The sequence below is a fragment of the Gavia stellata genome, chromosome 28 (genome assembly GCF_030936135.1).
Source record: "Gavia stellata isolate bGavSte3 chromosome 28, bGavSte3.hap2, whole genome shotgun sequence".
NCBI classification, from domain to species: domain Eukaryota; kingdom Metazoa; phylum Chordata; class Aves; order Gaviiformes; family Gaviidae; genus Gavia; species Gavia stellata.
In genome coordinates, this window is record NC_082621.1 from 2,405,929 (window position 1) to 2,431,535 (window position 25,607).

General features: G+C 64.0%; 2 protein-coding genes across 3 annotated transcripts; one reads left to right on the forward strand and one right to left on the reverse strand.

The window, feature by feature from the left end:
* Positions 1 to 19: 19 nt before the first annotated feature.
* Positions 20 to 8,314, reverse strand: COPZ2 (COPI coat complex subunit zeta 2). The gene is made up of 10 exons (XM_059830168.1): positions 8,183 to 8,314; positions 7,879 to 7,960; positions 7,633 to 7,724; positions 7,509 to 7,564; positions 7,190 to 7,267; positions 6,819 to 6,870; positions 6,338 to 6,408; positions 4,545 to 4,561; positions 3,636 to 3,697; positions 20 to 130 (listed from the first exon to the last, which is right to left on the reverse strand). Exons 1-10 carry the CDS (start codon positions 8,312 to 8,314, stop codon positions 20 to 22), a joined length of 753 nt encoding a protein of 250 aa, XP_059686151.1.
* Positions 8,315 to 12,790: 4,476 nt separating this feature from the next.
* NFE2L1 (NFE2 like bZIP transcription factor 1) lies at positions 12,791 to 23,881 on the forward strand. Of its 2 annotated transcripts, XM_059830402.1 has the most exons (7): positions 12,791 to 12,814; positions 13,590 to 13,799; positions 14,212 to 14,723; positions 18,893 to 19,108; positions 19,728 to 19,817; positions 20,186 to 20,347; positions 20,704 to 23,881. In XM_059830402.1, exons 3-7 carry the CDS (start codon positions 14,214 to 14,216, stop codon positions 22,027 to 22,029), a joined length of 2,304 nt encoding a protein of 767 aa, XP_059686385.1. In that variant the 5' UTR covers positions 12,791 to 12,814; positions 13,590 to 13,799; positions 14,212 to 14,213; the 3' UTR covers positions 22,030 to 23,881. The 2 variants fall into 2 exon arrangements, with proteins under 2 accessions (XP_059686385.1, XP_059686383.1); XM_059830400.1 differs by lacking the exon at positions 12,791 to 12,814 and having other exon boundaries at positions 13,228 to 13,799.
* Positions 23,882 to 25,607: the final 1,726 nt, after the last annotated feature.

Below are 25,607 nucleotides of genomic sequence, written 5' to 3' on the forward strand. Positions count from 1 at the left end.
CCCTGCGTTGGGGGCTTCGTTAGGGCGGCAGCGTGGGGCCGTTATTAATATCGCTGTCGCGGGGCCCCCTCCCCGCCATCCCATCGTGCATGAAATATTGGCCGGCGCCGCCCATCGCTGTTCCTATTATCTGTGACATTACCGGGAGATAATGACAGAAAAATAAAATACCCCCTTCCCGGCTGGCGGGGATCAGTGGGGGGACCGGGGGTTTCCAGCCCCCCTGCCCACCCCTGCTGCACCCCGCCGCCTCCTGCCCCACGTGCACCCCGTGTCTATGTCCCTTGGGATGGGGCTGGGGGGTGTGTGGGGCCAGGGGACGTCTGCGTGGAGGGGACCGTGTGGGTCACGGGGATGTGTGGATGGCAGGGACCTACACTCCCAGGCAAGGAGCCCCCCAAAATGCTGGGGTGCCATCCAGGTCCCTGTCCCCTGCCCAGCTGTCCCCCCTCACCGGGTGACTGTCACCCAGGCGAGGGGCTGCGGGAGGGGGGACCGTGGCCCCGGGGGGCTCGGGGCTGGGTTTGCTCCAGAAATCGGCAGACAAAGGGACGCGATGGGGCCGGGGACCCCCAGCCCCATGGCTGTGTCATCCCCCCTCCTCGGCTGCAATGGTGCCGGGGACCGGCTCTGCCTCCCCCTCCGTGGCTGGGGGGGCCCCGGCTGCCAGCGGCCTTGTGGGGCCCCGGCTGCTGCTCCATCTCACCTGCCAGAGAGGAATTTAATTACCAATTAAGGGGCCTTCCATCTGTTTGAGGCCTGCCCGAGCGCTCGCGCTCCCCTTTAATTACATCGCTGACAGCCATTTCACTCAATTAGCTGCGAAGCGCAGCGGAGAGCCGGTGTGGGGGCACCCTCCCGGCCGCACCATCTGGGGGGCTGGACCGCCTTCCCCCCCCAGCGCCCCTCGCGCTGTCCCCAACCATCCCCATGGCTGTCCCCCGTGCCATCCAGCCCTGGTGCCCTTGCCTGTCCCGTGCATCCCCCCCTCCATCCATCCCTGTATCCTTTCCTGCATCCGTCGATCCCTCGCTGTATCCTTTCCAGCATTCCTCCCTCCCTCCCTCTATCCCTGCATCCCTCTGTACCTCCATCCATCCCTGTATCCTTTCCTGCATCCCTCCATCCCTCCCTGTATCCTTTCTGGCATCCCTCCCTCTATCCCTGCAGCCCTCTGTACCTCCATCCATCCCTGTGTCCTTTCCTGCATCCCTTCATCCCTCCCTCCATCCCTGCGTCCCTCCGTCCCTCCATCCCTTGGTACCTCCATCCATCCCTACATCCTATCCTGCATCCCTTCATCTCTCCATCCATCCCTGCATCCCTCTGTCCCTCCATCCATCCCTCCATCCTTTCCTGCATCCCTCCCTCCCTCCCTCCCTCTAACCCTCCATCCATCCCTGTGTTCTTTCCTGCATCCCTTCATCCCTCCATCCATCCCTCCCTCCATCCCTGCATCCATCTATCCCTCCGTCCATCCCTGTGTCCTTTCCTGCATCCCTCCCTCCATCCCTGCATCTGTCTATCCCTCCCTCCATCCCTGTGTCCTTTCCTTCATCCCTCCATCCATCCCTCCATCCCTTCCTGCATCCCTGCAGCCCTCTCTCCCCCCCACCCCCCGCAGGGTGCTCTGTGCCCCCCCCATCCCCTCCCAGCCAATTTTTAGGGAGCAGAAGCCCCCCCCAAGGTCTCCAGGGGCTGGGGAGGGCAGAGGGGCTGGGACTGGCACCCCCCGAGCCCCCCCCGGACTCTGCCTGTGTTTTCCTACGGGCAGACACTGCAGCTGCTTAACGGGCTCTAAATCTCCTCATTAAAACGATACGTAACGGGGCGACAGATGCCCCCGCGCACCCAGGGACGAATGCATCACCCGGGGGCCGGGGGCGACAGCTTCGCGCAGGGGGGGAGCACTGGCTCACGACCCCCCCGGAGCCGCCTCGGGGGTCCCGGGGTCTCCTCCGGAGCCATGGCGGGGGGTGAAAATAGAGAGAAGGGAGGAGTCGAGGCACCGGAGAGGGGAAAATCCTCAGGGATTATTTTTGGGGAGCGATCTGGGCCAGACAGGGGGCACACGCAGCCCCCCCCCCCCCCCAAGTCCAGCAGCACCCATGGGTGTGATGAGCTGGAGGGAGCTCAGCCAGCGGTTGTTAGGGAACAGGGGCTCATCGTGCAGCCGAGCCCCACAACATGGCCAGGGAGTGGGGGGCTGCCCCCCACTCCGGGGCGTGCTGAGGGCTGCTTGGGGCCCCCCTCAACCCCAGGGGGGGTCCCCATCCCCGTGCCCCCCCAGTGAGGATGCTGCGGCGAGACGGCCACCCCCCGCCAGGCCATCCATCACCACGACAGCCTGGGGAAAGGCGGGGAGGGGCCCCCCTCCCTCGGCACCCCAACCCCTGCTGCCCCCCCCGCCCCGGGGTCTTTTCTTCCCTCCTCTTCCCCTTTCTCCCCCCTTCCTCCCCTGGCCGGGAGACAAAACCCGGCTGACAAGATGGAGGCCAGGCCATCCATCAAGGCGGCCGCTGGAACCACCTCTCCCCCCGCCGCTAATGAATCCCCGGCACGGCCCCCCCGGCACGGCCGGGCTCCCCCCGGTCACCCCCATCGCCTCCCCCATGGACGTGGGGTCCCAGATGGGTGGGGATGGAGCAAGGTCGGGGGGGTGACCCGAGTACAGGGGGTAACATGGATTTGGGGGGGTCATGGATTTGGGGGGGTCATGGGTTTGGGGTGGCATGGGATTTGGGGTGGCATGGGATTTGGGGTGACATAGGTTTGGGGGTGGCATGGGATTTGGGGGTGGCATGGGATTGTGGTTGACATGGGATTGTGGTTGACATGGGATTTGGGGGTGGCATGGGATTGTGGTTGACATGGGAATGGGGGTGGCATGGGTTTGGAGGTGGCATGGGATTGGGGGTGACATAGGATTGTGGTTGACATGGGATTGGAGGTGGCATGGGATTGGGGGTGACATGGGTTTGGGGTGACATGGGTTTGGGGTGACATGGGATTCGGGGTGACATAGGTTTGGGGGTGGCATGGGATTTGGGGGTAGCATGGGATTGTGGTTGACGGGATTGTGGTTGACATGGGATTTGGGGGTGGCATGGGTTTGGGGGTGGCATGAGATTTGGGGTAACATTGGATTTGGGGGTGGCATGGGATTGTGGTTGACATGGGATTGAGGGTGACATAGGATTTGGAGGGGGGCCGTGCGGCATGAGTTTGGGGGTCGCAAGGTTTGGGGTTGGCATGGGTTTGGGGGTGGTGTGGCCCCAGACTGGCGGGGATTCGGGGTGCAGGCTGGCACAGAGACAGGCTGCCAGCTTTTCGGGGTCTCATGGCTATGGGGTCAGCATGGGTTTGGGGGTGTGGGGGGGTCACATAGGGCTGGGGCTGGCAGAGCTGCAGGGTGCTGTGGGTCCGGCCAGCGGGGACGTGGGGCTGGTGGCCCCCAGCCCCGTCTCTCCCAGGGAAGCCCCCCGGTCAGTCCCCATGTGCCCTGTCCCCCGTGAGCGACGGCTCAGGGCCCCCCCAGCCCCGCGGACCCCGGGGAGTGAAGCCCCTTTGTCCCAGGGCCCATCACGCCTTTGTCCCTGTGTCACTTGGGGGGCACCAGCTGTCATGGCCGGGACCCAGGGGCCTTCGCGCTCCTCCTCCTCCTCCTCTTTGTTCTCCGCTCCTATGCTGGGGCTGCCTGGGATAGGGAGGGAGGGGGCACCCGGGGTCCCCACCCCAAGGGGCAGCTGGGGGCACACAGCCCCCCCATGATGGGGCAGCCCCCCCCCACCTTTGCAGCCTGGGCAGCTGTGGGGAGCAGACGGGGACTCGGGGTGGGTTTTGGGGTGGGGTTCGTGCCCTACCCCATCCCTCCCTGCTTGGGGTCCCCAGGTTTGGGGTGCCCCTGGTTTGGGGTGTCTCTGGGGCTGGGGGGGGTCCCCAGGGTGGGAAACCACCACCCACCCAGCCCCCGTGCCCCCCCCACCCCCTGCCCCCCCAACCGCAGTTTTTTTTTGGGGAGGGGGTCCCACTGAGCGCTTTGTTGCCCATGGAGGGGGGGGCAGATCCAGGGCAGGGGGGCAGCTGGGGAGGGGGCTGGGCCCCAGGGGTCTGCGAGCTCCTGGCAGGGACGGGGGGGGGCTTGGGGGACCCCCCCCTCCTCGGGGACACGGGGGACGTGGGGACACAAGGGGCTCTCCCAGCCCCGAGGAGCGGAGGGGCTTTGGGGACCCGGGGCTGGGCGGGCGGCCGTGGGGACACTGCGGGGGGGGTCCCCGACTGTGGGGACATCTGCCTGGGCCCCCCCCGGGGACAAGGACAGCTCTGGCAGCTGCTCTCCCTGCTCGGCCCCCCGGGGGGGGTCCAGGGCCGGGGGGAGACCATCCATCAACGTCTGCCCGGGGCGCTGCCCCACCCCTGCGCCCCCCCCCCCCCGCAGCCCCCCCACTGCCCCCCGGGCTCGGGGGCGCCCCTGCAGCTGGGCTGGGCAGGGAGGGGGGCCGAGACTTTGGGGTGTCACTCGTGCTTTGGGGGGGGACACGCACCTTTGGGGTGCACGTGGCTGCAGGGGGCGGACCACAGGAGGGGCTGGGGGGGGGTTGGGGGGGGGGAGCCGGGGAGGGGGGGGAGAGGGGGTGCATTGGGGGGGGGGTCCCCGGGTTGGGCTGTCTGGGGGGGACCCAGGCTGGTGGGGAAACCTGGGTGGGGTCACAAGGGGGGGGCAGTGTGGGGGTCCCACAACAGAGGCGTCCGTGGAACGGGGGGGGGTCCCCAAGGGAGAGGAGTCCCTATGATGGGGGGGGTGTGTCAGGATTAGGGGGGTCCCCAAGGGGAGGATTTGGGGATCCCAAGGCGGGGGGGTGTCTAATGATGGAGAAGGATTAATGGGGAGGGTCCAGGGGTGTCCCGGACTGGGGGGGTCCCGGGGGGGGTGGGCCCGGGCAGGGGGTCCTGGGCGGTCCCCCGCCACTGCCGGCAGGTGGCGCTGCAGGACCGCGAATGCTCGTGCCGAGTAGGGGCGAGGCGGCCAGGGCGGGGCGGGGCTAAGGCGTGTAGGGGCGGGGCCACGAACGGCATAAGGGGCGTGTCCAGTGCGAGGCGGGGCTATGCAAAGGCTGCCGGGGCGCCGCCAGGGAGCAGCGAGCAAGAGCCGCGCTGCGACCGCGGCGTTAGGGAGCGTCGCGCAAGAGGCGGCGGAGGTGCCACGGTGGGGTGGGAGGTCCCTGGCTGGGTGTCCCGGGATGGGGGGGGTCTGCAGGGTGGGGGGTTCCCAGGAATGGGGTGATCCCACGGTGGAGGGGCCCCTAGGCTGGTGCAGTGTGGCCGTGGCAGAGCAGACTGTGCCCACCTGCGGGTGCAAGCACCGCAGCTGCCCCACGCACGGGTACCCACAGGTGGGCAGCGTTTGGGTGCTCAGCTGCGTGCACCCATCCCCGCCCTGGGCATAGCCGGGGTGGCGGGGGGGTGTGTGTCCTCTCCTCTTTGCCCAGACCCACACCACAACTGCGGGGTGCCGCAGCCTCCCACCAGCCCCAGACCACCCTGTGCCGGACCCCATTGATCTGTGGTGGCTTGAAGTTATGAACCCGTGGAGAGCGGGATTTAACGGAAAAACACGCAAATGTCACCTTTGCCTCCAAAGGAAATGCGTCGAAGAGTAAAACCCAGCGGCGGCCCCGGCCGGGAGCCCACAGCCCAGCCTCGATGGGCGATGTCCCCATGGAGACCCACGCATCCGACACGGGTGATGGAGAGAGGACACCAACCAGGGAGGAAAACTTTATTTGTGGCCGGCTTTGGCCCGGAGCGAGCAGGAACAGCGAAATCAATGCTCCTTCATTAGTGCTTAATTTTTCCCTCGATATTATGAATGCTGGGGGTGGATAGGAGACCTGACAAGCGGCTTCTGGAGGTGGTGTGGACAGGGAGGAGCCGTCCGGGGGATCCAGGCTGGGGCGTGGGGTCTAGGCTGGAGTTGGAGCTGGGGGATGCCAGGGAAGGTCCGTGTGTCCTACCATCCGGTGTCCCCCAGGGTCCCACCTTTCCAGCCAGCCCCTCCGAGGGGAGACCCCGGAGCTGTCACGTCAGCAGGGATGGCTTGATGTGCTCCTTGATGGGCTGCAGGACCTGGCACAAGACCCCAGGGACGGGGATTGGGTCAGGCTGACCTTGGGGTGCCCTTCCCGGCTGACCAGCTGGGTTCCCTTGGCCAGGGAGGGGGGGCACGCCTTGTGCTGAGCAATTAGGGGTGCGTGGGACCCCGTGCTGGGGTGACAACGGGAGTGGGACCCAGGGTGTGTCCCATCTCCATTCCGCTGGGTAAAGCTGGGCCACCCACCCCCTCATTAGCGAGGCTAACGAAGCGCTTAACTGGGACACGCTCTGCTTGGACAGAAAGTTGTCACCAACCTGAGGGAGAGAAGGGGACCGGCACCTTTAGGAGCAGGGTGATGGGGTGAAGGGGACCCACTGAGTGCCCCAACGCGGGGAGCATCCCCTCGGCACCCATCCTGCTTGGTGCCCATCACCCGTGAGGTGTGCTTGGGAGCTTTCTGGCAACGGCCGGACCCTGACCCCAATCCCTGCCCATCCCGGCCAGGCCCCCGGCACAGGGAAGGCTTTGCACCTCCTCGGTGTTGCCTATTTGCAGTCGCCGGTGTCCCCTGCGTCCCTCCGCTCTGAGCCGCCCACCAGGTAGTCGAAGAGGACGAAGCCGTATGCTGCCGGCTCTGGGGCCTGTGGGGAGAGAGAGGCTGAGGAGGGTGGGGAGAAGCAGAGGAGGGTGGAGGAAGGCCATGGCGCAGGATGGCTGCACTCACCTGCAGGCTCAGCCGCTGGATCACTTGCTGGGGGTCGCTCTCCAGGATCACCCTGCGGAGCAGCGCAGTGCTGGCACCATCCCACCGGGATCCCCCCAGCATGGCTCTCTCCTGATCCCGGCTGCACCCCACCAGGCATCACCACCACCACCCCGTGCCTCAGTTTCCCTCCCTGTGCAAAGCTCTGGAATGCCCTGACGAGGAAAAGCTGCTGCAATGGTGGCAAATGAGGGTGCCCATCTCCCCCCTGGCACCCCAGGATGGGGCCATCCCCCTCCCAGCACCCAGGGGGATGATGCCACCCCCCGTCCCTGCAATCCCCAGTGCCGCAGGCTGCTTTTCCCCCTCTGTCCCCCCCAGCAGGAGCTCACCCCCCATCCACGATCTCGTCCACCACCAGGAACGTCCCCTCCATGTTGTCCAGCAGCCAGCGCTTCTCCACCTCCTTCCTGCGGGCGAGCGGGTGGGAGATGTCACTGCACCCGCTCATGGCCTGGGGTCCTGTGCAAGGTGCTGGGACCTGGACCCCTGCCATCCCAAAGCAGCGCTGGCCCTGTCCCAGGGCGTTAGGGGACAGGGGTTTCATGCCAGCTCATGGTGTCACCTGGGGCAAGCTGCTGCCCCATGCCCTGCCTCAGTTTCCCCACCCAAGGGATGTGGGTTTGGGTCCGGATGGCCCCGGGGACTCACCGCAGGAGGTGGCCGAGGGCGTCGAGGAGGCAGGCGAGCACAGCCGACAGCATCAGCTGCGGGAGAATGGGGGTGTCAGTGGGGCTGCGGGGGCTCCCCAGGGCTGCCCCCTCCTCCCACCTACCTCGTTCTCCTGGCAGCCCCCCACCACATAGAAGAAGAGGTCGACGCTGCTCCTGTAGACGATGGTGAGTCCTTCCAGACAGGCGATCTCACCTGCACGGCATGGGGACACGGGACGGTGTTAGTGTCCCCCGGGACCACACCGGAGGGGATGCCCAAGCCCGGTTCCCCCCGGCATTAAACCTTTTGCAACCGTGTTCCCCCCCGATTGCAAAAGCTCCCGAGTGGGGCCCCCCCCGGCACTCACCGCCTGTCTGGTGGGTTTTGCTGAAGATGCTCCTCTCGAACGCGGCCTGCTCCTCGGCCGTGGGGAAGGTGCCATCGTAGTACTGCGGGGACGGACAGGGGGTCAGTGCTGGCAGGGCAGGCAGCACGGGGAAGGAGGTGTGCCGGGACCCCCAAAGCCCCTGCCAGGACCCCCCAAGGTTGCTGCCAGGACCCCCCAAGTCCCCACAGCCTGGCGAGGGGGAGATGCCTGAGCCAGGGTGAGTGGCTGGGGGACCTGAGCAGCATCCCCTGGGGAAACTGAGGCAGGGGGGGCCGGGCTTCACCTTGGCCAGGAGGCGCTGCCCGAGGCTGTCCAGGATGAGCAGGGCCTTCACCGTGTACAGGGAGGGCTCCTGGGGGGGAGAGGGGCCGGGGCTGGAGGGGCTCAGCCCCACGGCGGGTCTGCCCCCCCCCATGCCAACCTGGGCTCTCCTGGATCCTTTCCCTTGGGGTCCCCCCAGGTCTGGATTTTGGGGACCCCCTTTGCTCCCCCATCCCGCCCCCACTGCCCCTCTGCTCCCTGCTCTGCCCCCGTGTTTCTCCCCATTCCCCCCCCGATTCCGTTTCCCCATTTCCCATCTTCCCGTTTCTCCCCTCGTCCCCCGTTCCCCCACTCCCTGTGCCCCCTCTCCCCCCGTTTCACCATGGTCCTCCCCCTCCTCCCACCACCAGCCCCTTCCCCTCCCGTTGCCCACCCTCCCCCCCCCCCTCTGGTCCCCATCATTTATCCCCATCGCCCCCCGGTGTTTCCCCCCCTCCCGTTTTTCTCCCGGGTTTTTTCCCCCCGGGTTTTTCTCTCCCGTGTTTTTTCCCGTCATGTTTTTCCTCCCGTTTTTTCCCCATTCCGCCCCCCCCGTTTCTCCCCGTTTTCCCCCGTTTCTCCCCGTTTCCCCCCGTTTCTCCCCGCTCCCCCCGTCCCGCCGCGGCCGCACGAAGTTCCCGGTGGGGCTGCGGAGCCCCGTCCCCGCTCCCCGCCCCGTCCCCGGGCCCGGCCCGGCCGTACCGGCCCCGCGGGCTCCATGGCTCCGCCGCCCCGGCCCCCCCCGCGCTGCCGTGCCCGCCCCCCCGGCCCGCTCCGCCCCGGGCCCGGATCCCCCCCCGCACCCCGACTCCTCCGCACGCTCCCAGCCTTGCCCCGCTGCACCCCGGGCTCAGCCCCCACCGGGGCCAGGGCCCCCCCACATCTTCCCCCTTCGGCCCTTGGGGAGGAACCGGGGGTCCCCCGGGAGGGATCCCGCACCCCGGCGCGCTGCTGTGTGTGGATGCAGTGGGGGAATGGGGGGGACATGTGGGGCCGTGGGGGGCTGTTCCCCCACTTCCCCCCTCTCCCGCACCCAGGGACCTCTTCTGGGAAAAGACTGACCTTGGGGGGGGGCAGTGGGGTGGGATGGAGGCTGGGACCCCCACGCACCCCGGATTCGGGGGTGCAGGGGAGCCCCTGGAGGGGAAGGAAGGCTCAGCAGTGGGCAGGGAGGGCTCACCCAACCTCTGCTGCCTTTAATTTGGGGTCACCCCCCCCCGAGTGACCTGGGGAGGTGGGTGGGGGTCCTGGCAGCGCGGGGTCCAGCCGGTGGGTGCCAAGCTCATCCCCTGCGCAGGTTGTGGGCTCTGCCGGGGGTCGATACCCCCCCGTGTGCCATCACGGGTGATCCCGGCTGTGGGGCACAGCCCCCCCCAAGCCCCTGCTCCCGTGACGGCTCCTGTCGGTGTTTGCCGGTGACTCACCGGTTGCACCCAAATCACCCGTGTTTGCGTTAACCTCCGGGGCTGGAGCGCTTCCCCACGGCGGGGGCTGAGCCCACGGGGGAACCCGGGCCTCGGAGCGAGGGGCAGTGGGACACGCTGTGCCCAGAGCAACTCCCCACCATCTCCTGCCGGAGGGACACTGCTTGTCCCTAACCGTCCCCACCGGCCATGGCCAAAAAGAACCCGGGGGGCAGTTTTCCCGTGCCCCCCTCGCCAGCACAAAGCACCGAAAGGCCTTCGTGGGCCGGAGGAGGGCTGGGAGCCGGGCAGGGCGAGGGGACAGGGATGCCTGCCAGCCCTCCAAATAGTCCCGGGGGGGGACACACTAAAAATAACCCTGCGAGGGGCAGCCCGGCTCGGGTTGCTGGTGGGAGGCTGACCGCAGCCCTGGGGGTGGGACACAGTGGGAGGTTTTTAGGGCGCTCCCATACACCCGTTTTCCCCATGGGGTGCAGAGGTGCCTGGGAAACAGTGCCCGAATAATGCTCGCAAGCCGAGGTAGCCCCGTTGCAAACCCTTGGTGGCCATCGGGGTTGGCAGCACCCCCAAATTTCGCACTGGCACGCAACGCGCTGAGCGGCGGCTCTTGGTATCGAGGGGGAACTGCTCTGGCAATGGGGCTGTGCCCGTCCGCCCCCCGGGGCCCCTGCCATTGCCTCAGCAAATTGCTGGTTGCGGCAAGATGTGGGCTGGGGCCGCGCCCCGGCTTTTGTGGGTGTTTCATGGCTTGTTTTCCAGGAGGAGATTAGCGAGATGGAGCAGCCAGGGCAGAGCGAGCCCATGACCCAAAATTGCTCGGATCTGGGTGCTTCCAGGCTCCTCACCACCTGGCCGCTCCAATCCCTTTCCCTGCTGCGCCTGTCTCCCTGGATGCTCTGGACCATCCCTGCTCACAGCACTGGGGCTGTCCGGGTTTGGGGGGATGTGCAGCCTGTCCCCCATCTCTCCGCTGTGCCGGCGAGCTTGCTCCTTGCTGTAAAAAATGGGGGCTCTGCTCCTGCTGCTGCCCTGGGAAGACATCGCGGGCTGGGAAACCTCACCCCGCTGCGAGGCGTTGGAGCCCACGCTCATTTTCCATGCTTTTACGGATGAACTATTGTCTCTGGCATCCTGTTTGTCCCAGCTAGTTTCTGGGGCAGGGAAGAGGGTGTCTGGTTTTGGCAGCTGCGGCCGCTCCGGGCAGCTGCAGCGTTGCAGGAATAGCAGGCAGGGGTGGTGCTGCCTGGCTGCCTTTACCTCCTACCTGCCCGCCTCCGCTGCCGGGTCTGGCAGCGGCTGCCCCTCGCCCCGTGGGCGCTGGCATTGATTTGGGCAGGAAGCCCACATTGATCGATGGGGGAAAAGTATAAATATCCTGCTCAGAGGCGATGGGTTTTAACGCTGACCCTGTTCCGTGCTTATTCATTTAAATAGTTTATGGAGTTCCAGTCGGTGATCCGGTGGTTGATCACCCCGGAGAGGAAAGGATGGGATGCGGGCCTGACACCGGCCCTGCTCCCGCGGCCATTTGCAGCATCTTTCCCCCTCCGCTCCTGCAGCTCTAACAGGAGATGCTGCCGCGTTTCGTCGAGTGGCTTCAGAGCCACCGGCTGCACGGCACAGGTCCTCGGGCGCCCGGTGAGGTGATTGGGATGAGTTGCAGCCTTTCCCTCACCTCTGCTGGGTATTTACTGTCTCAAAAGGCATCGAACGTCGAGACCTCGGTTGTTCGGTCAAGCTCAAACTGGCCAGTGGTTTCCCCCGTGATGAGCAGCGGCGCTCGTGAGATGACCTGCGGACAGCGCGACTGTTTTAGGCTGACAAGTGACGGCCAGACACACGGACAGTCCCTGGCACATCAGCTGCAGGTGACTGTGAGCAGCTCAAAGGCCACAGCTCTGTCTGCGTGGTGGGGAGCCCCATCCCACCCCAAGCACCAGCACCCTGGGGGCATGGTGTTCCCCCCCGCCCCGGGCTCTCACCCTCCCGTGGCTCAGGTCAGGGCTGGGAGTCAGCTCTCTCTGACACAGCCATTCACACTTCCAGCAGCTCCCACCGCCACGGGCGAGGAGCAGCTGACCAGGAGAGCTCGCTTTTCTCCATCTGAAAACAGGCCTGGGTGTAATGAGCAGGGGTATGCCGACTGGGCAGCTGCTGGAGCGTGAAATTAAAGACTTTTAATTAGCTAAGGGCTGGAACAACGAAGAAAGTAAAGCATGGTGTTAGCAGGCGATGCCCTGGCTGCGCTCCCAGCCCCGCCACTGACTCACTGCAGGGCCTGAGGCGAAGCTCTGGGTTCGGCTTTGACTCCTTCCTGCCGTCTGCAAGTGGCTCCGGCGGCAGCCTCGCGCCTGCGCGGGGCCGAGGACCTGCGAGGGCTGCGGGCGAGCGCAGGGCAGGGTCATGTTTAGGCAGTGTTACCAGCCCAAGGGCCTGCGGCAGCACAGGGGAGGCCCCCGGGCCCACTCTGGGGGCCGAGCAAGGCCGAGGAGCCGTCTCCCCACTGCAGGCCCCGCTGTGGTGTGGCCCCAGAGGAGGCCCAAAGCCCCCTCTACCCCCAGGAGGTGTTGGGATTCGGGGCCCTGGGGGCATGGGGGACCCCCGGGGCGGTGTCGGGGCCTGCGGGGCGATGGAGGCTCCGCCATGGCGGCCCCTGGCCTCGCCCTGCGCTGGGGGCCTGGGGCGCCCGATGCCATGGCAACAGCTGCGGGGCGAAGGGGCGACGTCTCTGCGTCGCAGGGATTGGTGCGCGCCGCTGCCAGTCAAGCGCCCAGACGGGCGGCTGGCTCCTGTGCGTCGTCTCATTGGCAACTGCCGCTGTCACTTGGCGGAGGCATCGCGTTCCATTGGGCGGACGCCTGTCAATCAATGGCTGCGGGGGGCGGGTCGCGTTGGCTCGCTTCTCCTCTCCGATTGGCCCAGCGCGCGGCCGCCGGGCCAAGCACGGGGGCCAGCGGCGCTTTCCGCGCGCCGATTGGCCACTCAGCCTGCCTATCCAGGCGGCGGCGGGGGAGGGAGCAACGCCTCACCGCCGCCTTCTATTGGGCCGCCGCTTCGTCCCGCCTTCCCTTCCCGGGCGCCGATTGGCGGCGGCGCCGCGCGAGGCGGGAGGGGGAGGTGGTTGGCCAGGGCGGGGAGCGGGAGCGGGGCCGGCGGCGGCGGCGGGGCCGGGAGCGAGCGGCGGCGAGCGGGTAGCGGCGAGCGGCGGCGTGGAGGGGCGGGCAGAGGGGCCCGGGGCCGCGGCGGCGGCGGCGGTGGTGGTGGCGGCGGCGGTGCGGGGCGGGCAGAGCCGAGGGGCGCGGGGCGGGCGGCGCTGAGGGGACGGCGAGGCCGCGCGGGGGGGCGGGTCACGAGGCGCGCGCGGGGGGGGGTGTCTTAAAGGGCCCGGGGCGGGGACGGGGGGGAACGGCACATGGCCCCGCCGCCCCCCGCTCGGCAGCGCAGGGAACCCCCCCCGGGAGGGGAGAGCGGGCAGCGCCGGGGCCTGGCGGCTCCTCCCGGGAGCCGCCCCGCCGGGCTGGGGGCGGGCGGCCCGGGAAGGTCGGGCCGGGGCCGCGGCGGGCGGGGCGAGCCCGGGAGTTCCCGGTCGGGCGCTGGCCGGGGATGTTTTGCTGCCGGTGGAGAGGTCCTGACGGGTTTGTGCGGAGCCGCTGGCAGCGGGGCTGGGGAGTGAAAGGGAGTCGGAGCTGGATTCCTTCAGAGAGAGGGGAAGTTGACGCACCAGCCTAAGAATAGCTCAGGGAGGGGAAGCGTGGACAGTGTTGTCGCCAGAGGTAACCTCCGCGGGGTGTGTTTCTGTGCCCGTGTTGTGTCAGGAAAATCAGCCTTTCGAGCGCCATTCGCTCGGCTCTTCGGGGCCCCGCGCGTGGGGAAACCACCGTTTCCCGGTGTAGTAGGTCCATGTGCAATGTTTAGGGTGGTGCCTCGTCGGCGCGTTATCGCGTTTGCTCTCTGGTTATATTTCAGCTGCTGATGAAATTGCAGCCAGAAGCGGAGGAGTCTTTGGACCTGCCCGTGATCAGGACCTTTGACTTGTAAAAGGCTCCTTCAAGAAGCTTCACAGACCAGAAGAGGGGAAGAAAGAGCAGCCGGCTGTCGGAGGGAGCAGACCCCGTCCTGGAGCGTGGGGAATTGGGGGGGGCGAGAGGAAGTCGCTGTATGTGGAGTTTTTGGGCAGTAAGTCACATGGATTTTTACGTAGCTGCATGGTTTGTGTTCAAAAACAGTTCTGAAGAAGAGGAAAGGGCAAGAGAGGGTGGAGGCTGTCTTCTGGGGAGGGTTTGTTGCTTCTCAAGATTTGAGTCTTTCATTACAGACTGCTGGCCAACCCATGAGTTCCAGAACTTGAGAAGAAAAACAAAGTCGTCCTGAACCCAAAGTCTTGAATGTTCTTTAAACTTTTATCCTGTTGTTTAGCGATAACCTGAACACCGAAGTTGTTGTTTTCTTTTGTTTGTTTGAAAGTGGGGCAGAGGAAAGACAAACCCAACCAACCTGTTGTGTGGAGAATTCATCCGACGCTGGTGCTTTTTTTTTTTTTCTTCCTAATTCCCAAACCCTCCACCTGTTTTGTTTTCTCCCCCACCAGAAATGCTTTCTCTGAAGAAATACTTCACCGAAGGCCTCATCCAGTTCACCATTCTGCTCAGCTTGATCGGCGTTCGTGTGGACGTGGACACCTACCTGAACTCGCAGCTCCCCCCTCTCCGGGAGATCATTCTTGGCCAGAGCTCCGCTTACACCCAGACCCAGTTTCACAACCTGCGTAACACCTTGGATGGATATGGCATCCACCCAAAAAGCGTAGACCTGGACTATTACTTCACCGCTCGCAGGCTGCTCAACCAGGTGAGGGCCCTGGACAGGTTTCAGGTGCCCACCACCGAAGTCAACGCCTGGTTGGTGCACAGAGACCCCGAAGGTGCCGTGTCCAGTAGCCAGCCCAGCGCCGGCATCGCCCTAGAGAACGCCAGCGGCCTGCAGGATGGGAGCAGTCCTGACAGCGGGGTGAGGGAGAGCGGAGCTGAGCAGGGCTTTGGGGAAGAACTGGAAGATTTGGGAGCGGTGGCTGCCCCAGTGAACGGAGACCTGACCAAAGAGGTAGGCAGGACCTTCTTTTGCCTGTGGTGGGGGGGAGAGGGCGCCCTTGGGGGGCTCTTGCCCTCTGGTACGCACCCAAGCGAGCAGTATTCTGTACGTTGTGTGTGCTTCTCACTTGGGAAAAGTGGGTCTCCACTTGGGAATGGCGTAATACTGAATTACGGTTCAGTTAGAGGACTCCAGGGGTATGCGTGGGGCGGTTTTTCCCCCTTTGTTTTATTTGTGGTCTGAAAGTAATAGTGAAAGGAGGGGGAAAGGGTTGGGGGTCAGCATTTCGACCTGTGAGTGTAGCTTTGTGTTGTGAAACAGATAAAACGAGGCTGGGAAATAAACAGGGGCATTGGGTAACAGCCTCATCCCAGGTGTCGAGCGCGTGGTTGGGTTACTTGGCTCTGGAGTTCATCCAGTGGCGATGTTTATTGCTTGGTTTTCATCAGACGGGTGGGAGAGGTGAACTGGAAAGCGGTTTATTTTTTCTGTCTGAGCACAACCTTTCGGAGGCTGTGATGCAATGCTGGTCCCCGGGAGCTGCTGCTCTTTTTCCTTTTTGGCACCGCTCTCTTTGTCACGGCATGTTCAGCATCTCCCTGTCCGTGGCGTGGGGGACGTTAGCGCTGATTTGCAGCGTTGGGTCCTTCCAGCGTCGCTCTCGCGTCTCGTAAATTGTGTCTCGGACGAGCTGCTGAGGCGTCGGGGCATGGGGAGCGCCGAATTCAACTGCTGCCACCCCTGTCCCCTGCAGCGAGGGGTGGGCAGCTTCGCAGGCAGCTGTCGCGGATGCCTGGGGCTTTTGTCATGTGGCTTCGGCGCAGCAGCAGGCAGGGAATCGAGTGAGGAAAGCGGTGTGAACGCGTGCACGCCGGAGAGACAAAGGTGACGATTGTTTCGGGTCTGGTATTGACGGATGAGCGGCGGGATGCTGCCGTAGGAAGCGTGGATGGTGCCTCGGCTGTACCTGCGGGCTGCTCTCGCCTGCCCGCGGGGAATCTCCTGGCTCTGGAGGCGTTGGGGCTGCGGGACAGCGGGTGAAAACCCCGCTCTGGGTTTGCAGCTGGCGACCTTGGAGGTGTCAGTGAGAGGAGCTTTGGTCAGAGGGTTGCAGAACTCAAGGCAAACGTTCATGCATTCAGCTTCTTCCTCGATAACCGAGAGGGGTAATTCCCTGCCTTGGGAATGGGGGAGGATTTGACGAAATGCCTTGTACAAGGTCACGCGCAGCCCGTCGTAGACTTCGCTGTCCTTCCCCAAGCCTGGTGCTCTTGGCTGAGGGTGTCGGGTCTGGGGAGCCTTTCAAGTGCAGTATAGAGAAACTGGGATCGGATTTTAGAGAGAAATGCTGCAGGTTTGTGTGGCAAGAGGCCGCCAACACTGCTGTTTTCCCGGGGCCTGTTTATTTCTGCCCTAAAATACAGTCCTGAATTAGATGCCGTTGCTGTGAGCCGCCCCTGCGCAGGGTGCAGCCGCAAACCCGGCCAGCTCGGGCTGGACTTGCCGGGAGTGAAACTCCCGGCCAGCCTGGGCGATGCCGGGTGGGAAGCACGCTCCTCCGTGCTGCGGTTTCACTCCGGTTGCTCCTTCAGGGAAAAAGGGTGGGGAGATCTGGGTCTGCACCTTCCTTGATCCCGGGTGTTCAGGTGTCCGTGCTCTTCTTCGGGTCTCTATCTTTTTTTTTCCGCTCCCCCCAAACCCCTGGCTTGGACAGGAGGGGAGGGTGTTACTGCACCTGCAAGGTGTGCTGCGCTGCCGGGGGCACAGCACCCAGGCACCCAGCGCCAGGAAATCCCGTCTGCCGAGCCCGCCTCGCACACCCACGTCACACCGTCACATCACCCTCTCTTCCCCCGGGGCCAGCAAGACCGTACTTGCTGCTGGTGTGACGCTTCAAAGCACCGAGTCTTATTTCAAAGCATTACCCCAGTGGGGTTTTTAAATTTTATTTTAATTCTTTTTGGTGTCTTTGTCTGGAACCTTGACTCCCCACTAAACGCTGAGCAGCCGCCCGGCCTTTCCGATGGGAATATCGTGTGGGCTATGCAGCTCCCGGCAGCTGCTGCCTCCGGAAGACACCTGCAGGGCTCGATCCTTCCCCCCGTGTTCGTTAGGTGGACGATGACGATGTGCAGATGGCTTTAGGGCCGGGGTTTAAATTTTTCCATGACTTTTCCCAGCGCTGAAAATATTGCGACTCCCCGCGGGTCGTGCGGGCCAGGCGCGACCTTGCTCGGGGAATACGGCTGTTATTAATAATTTGAGGAGCCGGAGCTCGCCCTTGGGTGCGGTGCGGAGCTCTCGGGCTCTGCAGTTTGGGTGGGGGCTGCAGCGGGCGCTGGCCGACAGCTTGGGGATCATCCAAAACAGGGAATTCGAATTTATTTTATTTATTTTATTTTATTTTTTAATCCGCTCCTTGTTAGCCTAAAGCCAAAGCCGGGTTTAATCCCGAGTACTTTCCTCTGCAGCATTGGGGGTGGGGAAGGCGGGAGGCACCGCTGCCCTGTGCCGTTTCCACAACAGGAGGATAAAAATACGCGGCCGTCAGACATGTGATGAGCTGCTGGTGCTCAGCCCTGCCCCCGGCTGACAAAGCCCCCCCCCAGCCGGCGGGGGGGGATCTCCTTACACTTGGCCTTGCCTCTCCAGCGGCCCGCTCCCGGGGCGGGCCGTGCCCCTTGCGAGGGTCTGGGGGGCGAGGAGCAAGCGGGGGCTTTGCCCCCCCGGTTTGCACGGGGTGTAGCGGGGGGGGGATCGCCCCCTCCGCGCCGGGGTCTGCCGGGGGCGGGAGCCAAGGTCACCCCGGCCTGCCCTCCATCCCTCCTGGGGGAGCGCGGCCCCGGGCTCCGGGACGAGCCCCCCCCGCCGGCGGTGCGGGCCGGCGCGGTGCAGGGCGAGGCCGGGGCGGAGGGGGGGGGACACGGGCGGGCGGGCGCGCTGCGCCAGGGCGGGGGACCGGCCCGGTGGGCGCCGCGCGGCCGCTGCGCCGCCGCCCATTGGCCGGGGCGGCGGCCCCCGTCGGCGGGGATTGGTCGGGGCGGCGGCCCCCCGGCGGCGCGGATTGGCGGCGGCCGCCGCCCGGGCGCGGGGCGGGGCTTGGCCGCCCATTGGCGGAGGGGGGCGTGGCCCGGCGCCGCCGCATCCCGGCGGGGTGGGGGCGGGGCTTGGCCGCCGCCGCAGCCAAGGTAACGGCGGGGGAGGGGCGGGCGGGGCGCGCCGCAGCCCGGCCCGGGCAGGGCGGCGGGAGCCGAGCCCAGGCGAGCCCGGCCCAGGCGAGCCCGGCCCAGGCGAGCGGGGGGCGCAGCAGCCGCGCGGGGGGGCGGCTCCCGGCGTTGCAGCGGGGGGCCGCGGGCACCTGTGGCCGGTGGGGCGGAGCGGAGCGGAGCGCGGCTCTCCAGCCGCCCCGGCCGGCGATGCGTGCGCGGCGCCGCGCCCCGGCCAGCCCGCCCCCCCGCTTCCCCCGGGGACCATGATCGGCGTGCGCCGCGGCCCGGGCGGCAGCTGGGGACATGAGAAAGGTACCGGCGCCGCTCCGGGGAGGGAGGGCGGCCGCTCCCCGGCGCCGCGGGGATGCTGCCGGCCCGGCGGCGGCGGCGGCGGGGCAGGGTGCGGGGGGGGGACCCGGGGGAGGCGCGGCGCGGCGGCGCAGGCTGCCGGAGGCGGGGGCTGCGGGGCGGGGGCCGGCGGCCGGGGCGTAGGGCAGGCTGCGGGGGCAGCGGGGGTTGCCCGGGGGGGGCTGCGGGCAGCCCGGCGGCGGGGACGGCGGTGGCGGCGGCTCAAGTTGCATCAGGTGGGTGGAAATGCGGGGATTTTCCTGCCGGCGCACCCCACCCCTTATGCAAATGGCCGGGATGGCACCACGGGCTGATGCAAGGCGGCCACGGCGCAGCCACCGCCGCGACGTGGGCCCGGGCGGCCCCAGCCGCCTCTCCCGGCGGCGGGCGGGCGGCCATGGGCGGCGGGGAGCGGAGGGCCGGCCTCACCCGCCATGCAGCGCCCGCAGAGCCGCTCTCGGGGACCCCGGGAGGCAGAACGGCCCCGGGCCGCGGAGGGAAGGCGGGCGGAGGAGCCGGGTGCCCGGCGGGTGGGCTGCGGGTCAGGCTGGGGGGTTCCCCCGGGAGGGGCCGGTGGGTGGGGACCCCTGCCCAGGGCTGAAGGAAATCTGGTCTGTCTTTCAGGACATCGATTTGATTGACATCCTGTGGAGACAGGATATTGATCTCGGCGCTGGGCGAGAGATTTTTGACTACAGCCACCGTCAGAAAGAGAGCGAAGTGGACAAAGAGCTGAGCGATGGGAGGGAGCGTGGGGACAGCTGGAGGAGCGGAGGGAGTGAGATCTTGGATAGAAACCTGCTAGTTGATGGAGAGACCGGGGAGAGTTTCCCTGCGCAGGTAACACCCCTGGGCCGGCCGGGCTGGGGTCTGCGCCCGCGGTGATGCAGCGTGCCAGGGGTCCGCGCTCCCGCCGAGGTGGAGGGGAGGCGAGGGGCCCTCCGGCTGGCCGTCGGGGCGAGCAGCATCACGTGTGACTTTCGCTGGGGATCTGCTAAGCCGCAGGATGAGGGTTTGCCCGGGTGGACGAGAGGATTTGATGCTGGGGAAGCGCAGGCTGCCTGCTGGGCTGGGGAGCCGCAGCGAGGCGGGCAGGGTAATGGCCGTGTCACCGTCGGCAGGACGCGAGGACGAGGGCAGCGGGTTCTTGCCGTGCTTTTTGGTTGTCTGGCAGAGGCGGTGGCGCGGGTAGGCGCAGATCCCCTCCAGCCTGTAGCCGAGTCCTTGTGCTGGCAGGAGGTGAGGCTCGCTGGTAGCAGAGGCAGCACGTTTCCTTTCCCCGCTGCGCTCGGGGGGCCGCTCTGACGCTCTCCGGAGCAGGAGGATGGAATCTGCGAAGCACTGGGTGGGGCCTCTGGCTCTTTTTGGATGTGCTGTAATAAAGCCGTGCTGTAAGGAGCTCGTTTCTCATCGCCACCTCCCTAATCCCGGGGCTACGATTGCTTGTGTTTTACATCAGGTGCCTGGTGCGGAGGATCAGACAGCCTTGTCCCTGGAGGAGTGCCTTAGGCTGCTGGAGGCCACCTTCCCTTTCGGGGAGAATTCGGAGGTGAGTGGATGGGGCGACGGCTTCTGCCCCTCGGTTCTCCTTCGCTCGCTCGCCGGGGTTTCGGTGCCTCTTGTACCCCTAACCCAGACGGCAGAAGCGGCAGTAAATTGGGTTAGCCTGCTTAAGGAGGCTCCAGGCATCGTGCCTGCGAAACTAGCGGTGGGGGGGGGTGGGGTGGTCACAATTAATTAAAGACTTCTGGCTTTGCTTCTAATTAGTTCATAGTGAACTGTGGAGGAATAACTGCAACCAGTTTGCTTTGAACAAAGGAGAAGCGATTGCCCGCGCGGAGGTGGAAGGGCATTCGCGATTGCTGGCTCCCTGGCGCGGCTGATCAGCCGGGGACTGACTCTGCCTCACGTGGTTAGTTTCCAGCCGCGGATGTCTCCACCCTGAGCGAAGCCGTGCCCGGCGAGAGCAGGTCCGCGGGCATCCAGACCAGCCTGCTGTCTCCTCTCCTCGCCGAGACCGAGTCGCCCTTCGATCTGGAGCAGCAGTGGCAGGACCTCATGTCTATCATGGAAATGCAGGTGAGCTCGAGGGGGCGGGGTTGCGGGAAGGCGTTTGCCCCTCCAGGCGCCGGTTGCTGCTCCGTTGAATTTAGGTTCGATGGCTGCCCCGAGCACCCGATTCCTGGACGATCGTGGATTGGGGTTGGTCGCAGCTGCTTTGGTTTTCTCCCAGCCTGTGCGGTGACGCTGTGCCGTCCGTGCGGCAGTTGCTGCTCTCTTAACCCTCCTGCAGCTCGCGGATGACGCTGGGCCGCTCGAGAGAGCTCCTTCCATGGGATCTAGAAGCATTGTCCTGTCTCTTCTTGGCACACGCCAGGAGCGAAGGCAGGGCTTGAGCGCGGCTCATTCACCGAGCTGTTTCGTATCTCTTCCAGGCTATGGAAGTGAACAACACAACCGCTGAAACCCTGTACAACAGCACGAGTGGAGACCTGCTGACTTCTAACTACAGCCTCGCTCCCAACACTCCCATCAATCAGAATGTCAGCCTGCATCAGGCCTCTCTGGGAAGCTGCTCACAGGACTTCTCCCTCTTCAGCTCGGAAATCGAAAGCCCCTCCATGGCTGGCAGCTCGGCCCTGCTCCAGCTGGCACCGGACAACTCCACCGGCCTCAACTCCACCTTCGGCTCCACCAACTTGAGCGGCATCTTCTTTCCTCCGCAGCTGAACAGCACAGTCAATGAGACGACTGGCCCCGAGCTGCCAGACCCGCTGGGCGGTCTTCTAGACGAAGCCATGCTTGATGAGATCAGCTTGATGGACTTGGCGATTGAAGAAGGTTTCAACCCGGTGCAGGCCTCGCAGCTGGAAGAGGAGTTTGATTCTGACTCAGGTCTTTCTCTGGATTCCGGCCACAGTCCTGCTTCTCTGAGCAGCTCAGAAGCTTCCTCCTCCTCGTCCTCTTCCTCCTCGTCCTCTTCCTCCTCCTCGTTTTCTGAGGAAGGAGCTGTCGGCTACAGCTCAGACTCTGAAAACGTGGACTTTGAAGAAGCGGAAGGGGCGGTTGGATACCAGCCAGAGTACAGCAAGTTCTGCCGCATGAGCTACCAGGACCCGTCGCAGCTCCATTACTTGCCTTACCTGGAGCATGTTGGCCACAACCACACCTATAACATGGCGCCGGGGGCCCTGGATCCCGAGGAGCCCAAACTGCCCAGCGCCGGGAAGAAGAGCAGCAAGGAGAAGCCGTCCGAGTTCCTGGATAAGCAGATGAGCAGGGACGAGCATCGAGCCAGAGCCATGAAGATCCCCTTCACCAACGACAAGATCATCAACCTGCCCGTGGAGGAGTTCAACGAGCTCCTCTCCAAGTACCAGCTCAGCGAGGCGCAGCTGAGCCTGATCCGCGACATCAGGAGGCGAGGCAAGAACAAGATGGCTGCCCAGAACTGCCGCAAGAGGAAACTGGACACCATCCTGAACTTGGAACGGGACGTCGAGGACTTGCAACGGGACAAGTCCAAACTGCTCAGGGAGAAGGTGGAATTCCTCAAATCCATCCGCCAGATGAAGCAAAAGGTGCAGAACCTCTACCAAGAAGTGTTCGGCCGCCTGCGGGACGAGAACGGTCAGCCCTACTCCCCCAGCCAGTACGCCCTGCAGTACGCCAGCGACGGCAGCGTCATTTTGATACCTCGCACCGTGGCTGACCAGCAGGCCCGGCGGCAGGAGCGGAAACAGAAGGACCGGAGGAAGTGAAGGGACAGCGACGCGGGAGGAGTGGGACACTCGCTCAAGTGAGAACTGGAGAAGGGCTGAGCCTGGAAGTACTTAGAGGAACTTTCATGCCTTCTTATCCGATATATCTTCTCAAAAAAACGTGACTGCTGCCGGTCAGTGTACGGGAGAGACTGCAGGACCTGCAGGCTGAGTTTTGAGGGCTCCCTGCGGGGAGGGACGGGGAGGAGCGGACCCTGCACTGGCGAGCCCGGCGCCTTCCACAACCTGGAATCCTTTGAGCGCAGGAAACGAGCTGGCATCACTGGTGGTGAGATTGGCAGAGGTGGAAAAACTACTGTTAGGAACTGGCTTTAAATAAGAAAAGAGATTTAAGCAAATGAACTTAAAACAAGTTATAGGAGAGACATTTTTCTGAACTTCCAAAGTTCTGTGATTTCAGGTAGTTGGGTTTTTTTTTTTCTTTTCTTTTTTTTTTTTTTATTTTTCCCTTTTCCTGAACCAGTTTTGACATCGGTGTGTGTGATTCAATCTGACTTAATTCCAGATTAACCGACGTCCCTTCCTAGATCAGACCAGTGCACACATGGAACCACAAGTGGTGTGACTTCCATTAACCCTTTCCAGTCTGAGGAAGCTCAGAGGGGGCTCACGGGAGAACCATTACTGTACGTGCGGAGGAGCTGTGACGCCTCGGGGGGGGCACATAGAGCTTTAGGATTTTTTCAGGGGGGTGTCTGGAACTGGAGAGGGTTAACAGAACCTGTGCGATACGCGTTCCCCCACCACACTCAGAGCATGTCACTGCCGCCGAGCCAGCACCGTGCCGGGACCGGGACGCTGAGCCGGCACACGCAGCAGCCTGCATGCAAACGCTGTCTTCTCCCACTGACTGGCTGGGGAATTGCTTGGGGAGGAAGGCGGGGAGGGTGGCTGGGCCCGGTGGCCCCCCCGGTCAGCGTACAGCACAAGGGGAGCGCAGGGTTCCCACCCCAGGCTGTGGGCTTGTCACTTATAGAAATTAGACAGCTGTTAGGATTCCTGTTTCTTAACCGCGCTTTGATTTTTTAGGGTTTCAGCCCTGTTTTTCCCTATAGGGTCTAGAGTGCTTGTGTTGAGTAAAAGGGAGAAGCCCAAACGTTCAAAGCTGCTAAATGTTCTCTTTGCCATAAAGATTCAGTGTAACCGTGTGATCACATTATAGGATTCTCTTCTGTCCCTAGGTGTTGGTCTGACTTCCTTTGTTTTCAGGAGGGGGGTGGGGGTAGTGCCTTGATCACTGTCGGTCTCCGCCACGGAGACGATCCTAGAAGCTGTATTTACAATATAGCACAGCTGGGAGTGTACTGACTTTACCAGCAACCGAAAAAGCTTAAAAATGGCTTTTCCTAGCCAGTCCTGTGCATGTGATACGGGGTGAGGGCGGCGCGTCGGAGGGAAGACTCGGGGTGGTAACTCAAGGGAAGGAAACCTGGTACTGCAGGAGGGAGGCCTGGAGCAGCCCGTGGCGCTGCCGAGAGGGAAGATGTCCGGCCGTGGGCACGTTTTCCAGGCTATGGGGAAAGTAGTTGGATCTCGGAGCGCATTGCGGGGTGTTCGGTGCGTTTGCTGTGGTCCCGAACAGCGTGACACGGACTCACTGAGACCCCGGCGGGCTCTCCCATCCCGGAGTCCTGAGATTCAACAGCTTTACTTACGCATGAGACGAAGCACAAGTGGTGATGTGGGTGTGGGGAGGTTGGAAGGGAGCCCTGTGTGTATGTTTTAAATTATTTTCCTCTTAGAAACTTTATTTTAATGATCTGCGACCTGTCAGGGAAAGAAGAGAGATTGTGTGAGCACAGGACAAAAATAAAACGGCTTATTCACTGTACGAGCATTTGTTTCATGGATTTTTTTTAATTTTTTTTTTTTAAATATGAAGCATGTCAGGGAAATGAAACAGCCTCTTCTTGTGGGTCCTTCTCACCCAGGGTGGCTCCTGGCTCTCTGCTGCATGCTGAGCTTGGAGCAGGTCTGGTTTGCCTCCAGCGATGGTCTGGAGAGGGAGTCGCTGTTGTCCCATCCTGCAGGTACCAACCTCGGAGGGGAGGAAAATGAAAAGCTCCTTGTTTGTGGGAAACAGTCAGCTCTGGCTCAGCTGCTTTTTTCCTTACTTCACAACAGCATCTTCTTAAAGAAAGCCGAGGAAAAGTGTGTTTCTGGTTAAATTTGCAGCTGTGTGGAGCAAGTTGTGGGTCCCTCAGCCAAAGCCACTAAAGCTGCTGTAGTTCAAAGGCCGGGGCCTGGCTGGGCGCAGTGTGTGGCCGTGGGTCAGAGCTGCCTTGGCACAGCCTGATCCCCCTCCTTGGCGCTTCCACTCCTGGAGCCGGAGTGTGCCGTCCTCTCCTGTTGGGCGAGCAAACGGCATCGGTGCAGCTCGGAAACCTCCCTTTCCCTCTTGCAGCTCCAGCCAGCACCGCTGCTGTTGCACAAGCTCCACCTTCCCACAGGTTTCAGCTGTAGCGTTGGTTACGGAGCCAAAGTTTATTCAATCAATCACGAGTGTATTTATATCAGGCTCTGCAGGCCAGCTCCTGCCCCGTCCCCCTCCCTGCGGGACGAGGCCCAGGCAGGCCCGGCAGGAGCAAGGAGACGGAGCCAGGAGGCTGGAGGGATAAGCGTTTCGAGCAGCGGAGCCGACGGAGGGGCACTGCTGACCCCTCGGCTCAGCTTTTCTCTGCACAGCAGCCGTCCCCACCTCGCTGCCTGTGGGGAGGGTCTGGCTGCGAGCCGGCGGGCAGCTGCCAGGCCAATGCTGGCTCCAGCCCCTGGTTTGCAGCCCCGTTCCCCAGGCAGGGCTCAGCAGAGCTCGGTTCACGTCCAGCTGGGCTCAAGGGTAGGCCCTGACTTTGCTGCTCTTTTGTGTGAGGGATTGTGTGCTGCCAGGGCGCAGGCAGAGCTGCGGGTGCAGGCAGAGCTGCGGGTGCAGGCAGAGCTGCGGGTGCAGGCAGCCCGGCTGGGCAGACACCAGGGAGCAGCACGGGGAGGGGAAGAGGCTGCTCTGAAGTCAGGCTGCTGCCGAAAGCCTCTAAAAATTGGGCCAGGCAGGAACATGGGCCCTGCGGAAGATGCCACGCGCAGCTCGGATGAACGAACTGGGGATGGAAAACTGCTCCTGGGAGCTGCTGATGCACCAGCAAGACTGGGCTGGTGCTGAACTGCTGCACTTAAAAGAAGTATTTTGGGATGCCTGCCTTGTGGCTCAGCACCATATCATCGCTATGTATTTTTTTTAGTTATAGCTGCCTTTCTCTAAGGCTTTAATACCCACTGCCTTATTGGCATTGCTGCCTGTAGGCACTGTCTTTTCTCATCTGGCGTCATTATTACGTAGCAGTTCCTGCACCCCCTACATCGAGTATTAAATAAACAGAACCTATCGAGAAAAGCCAGGACGCTTGGGTGAGACACCACTTTGGAGGCACCGAAGCCTTGTCTTCAGCAGCCTTGGACACGTCCTTTGGCTAGACACAACCAGAAGAGCAAGCAGAAAGTGCACTGCCAGCCCCGCTCCGCTCCCCGATGGTCTTCCACCAGGGTTCCCCTAGGGCAAATGT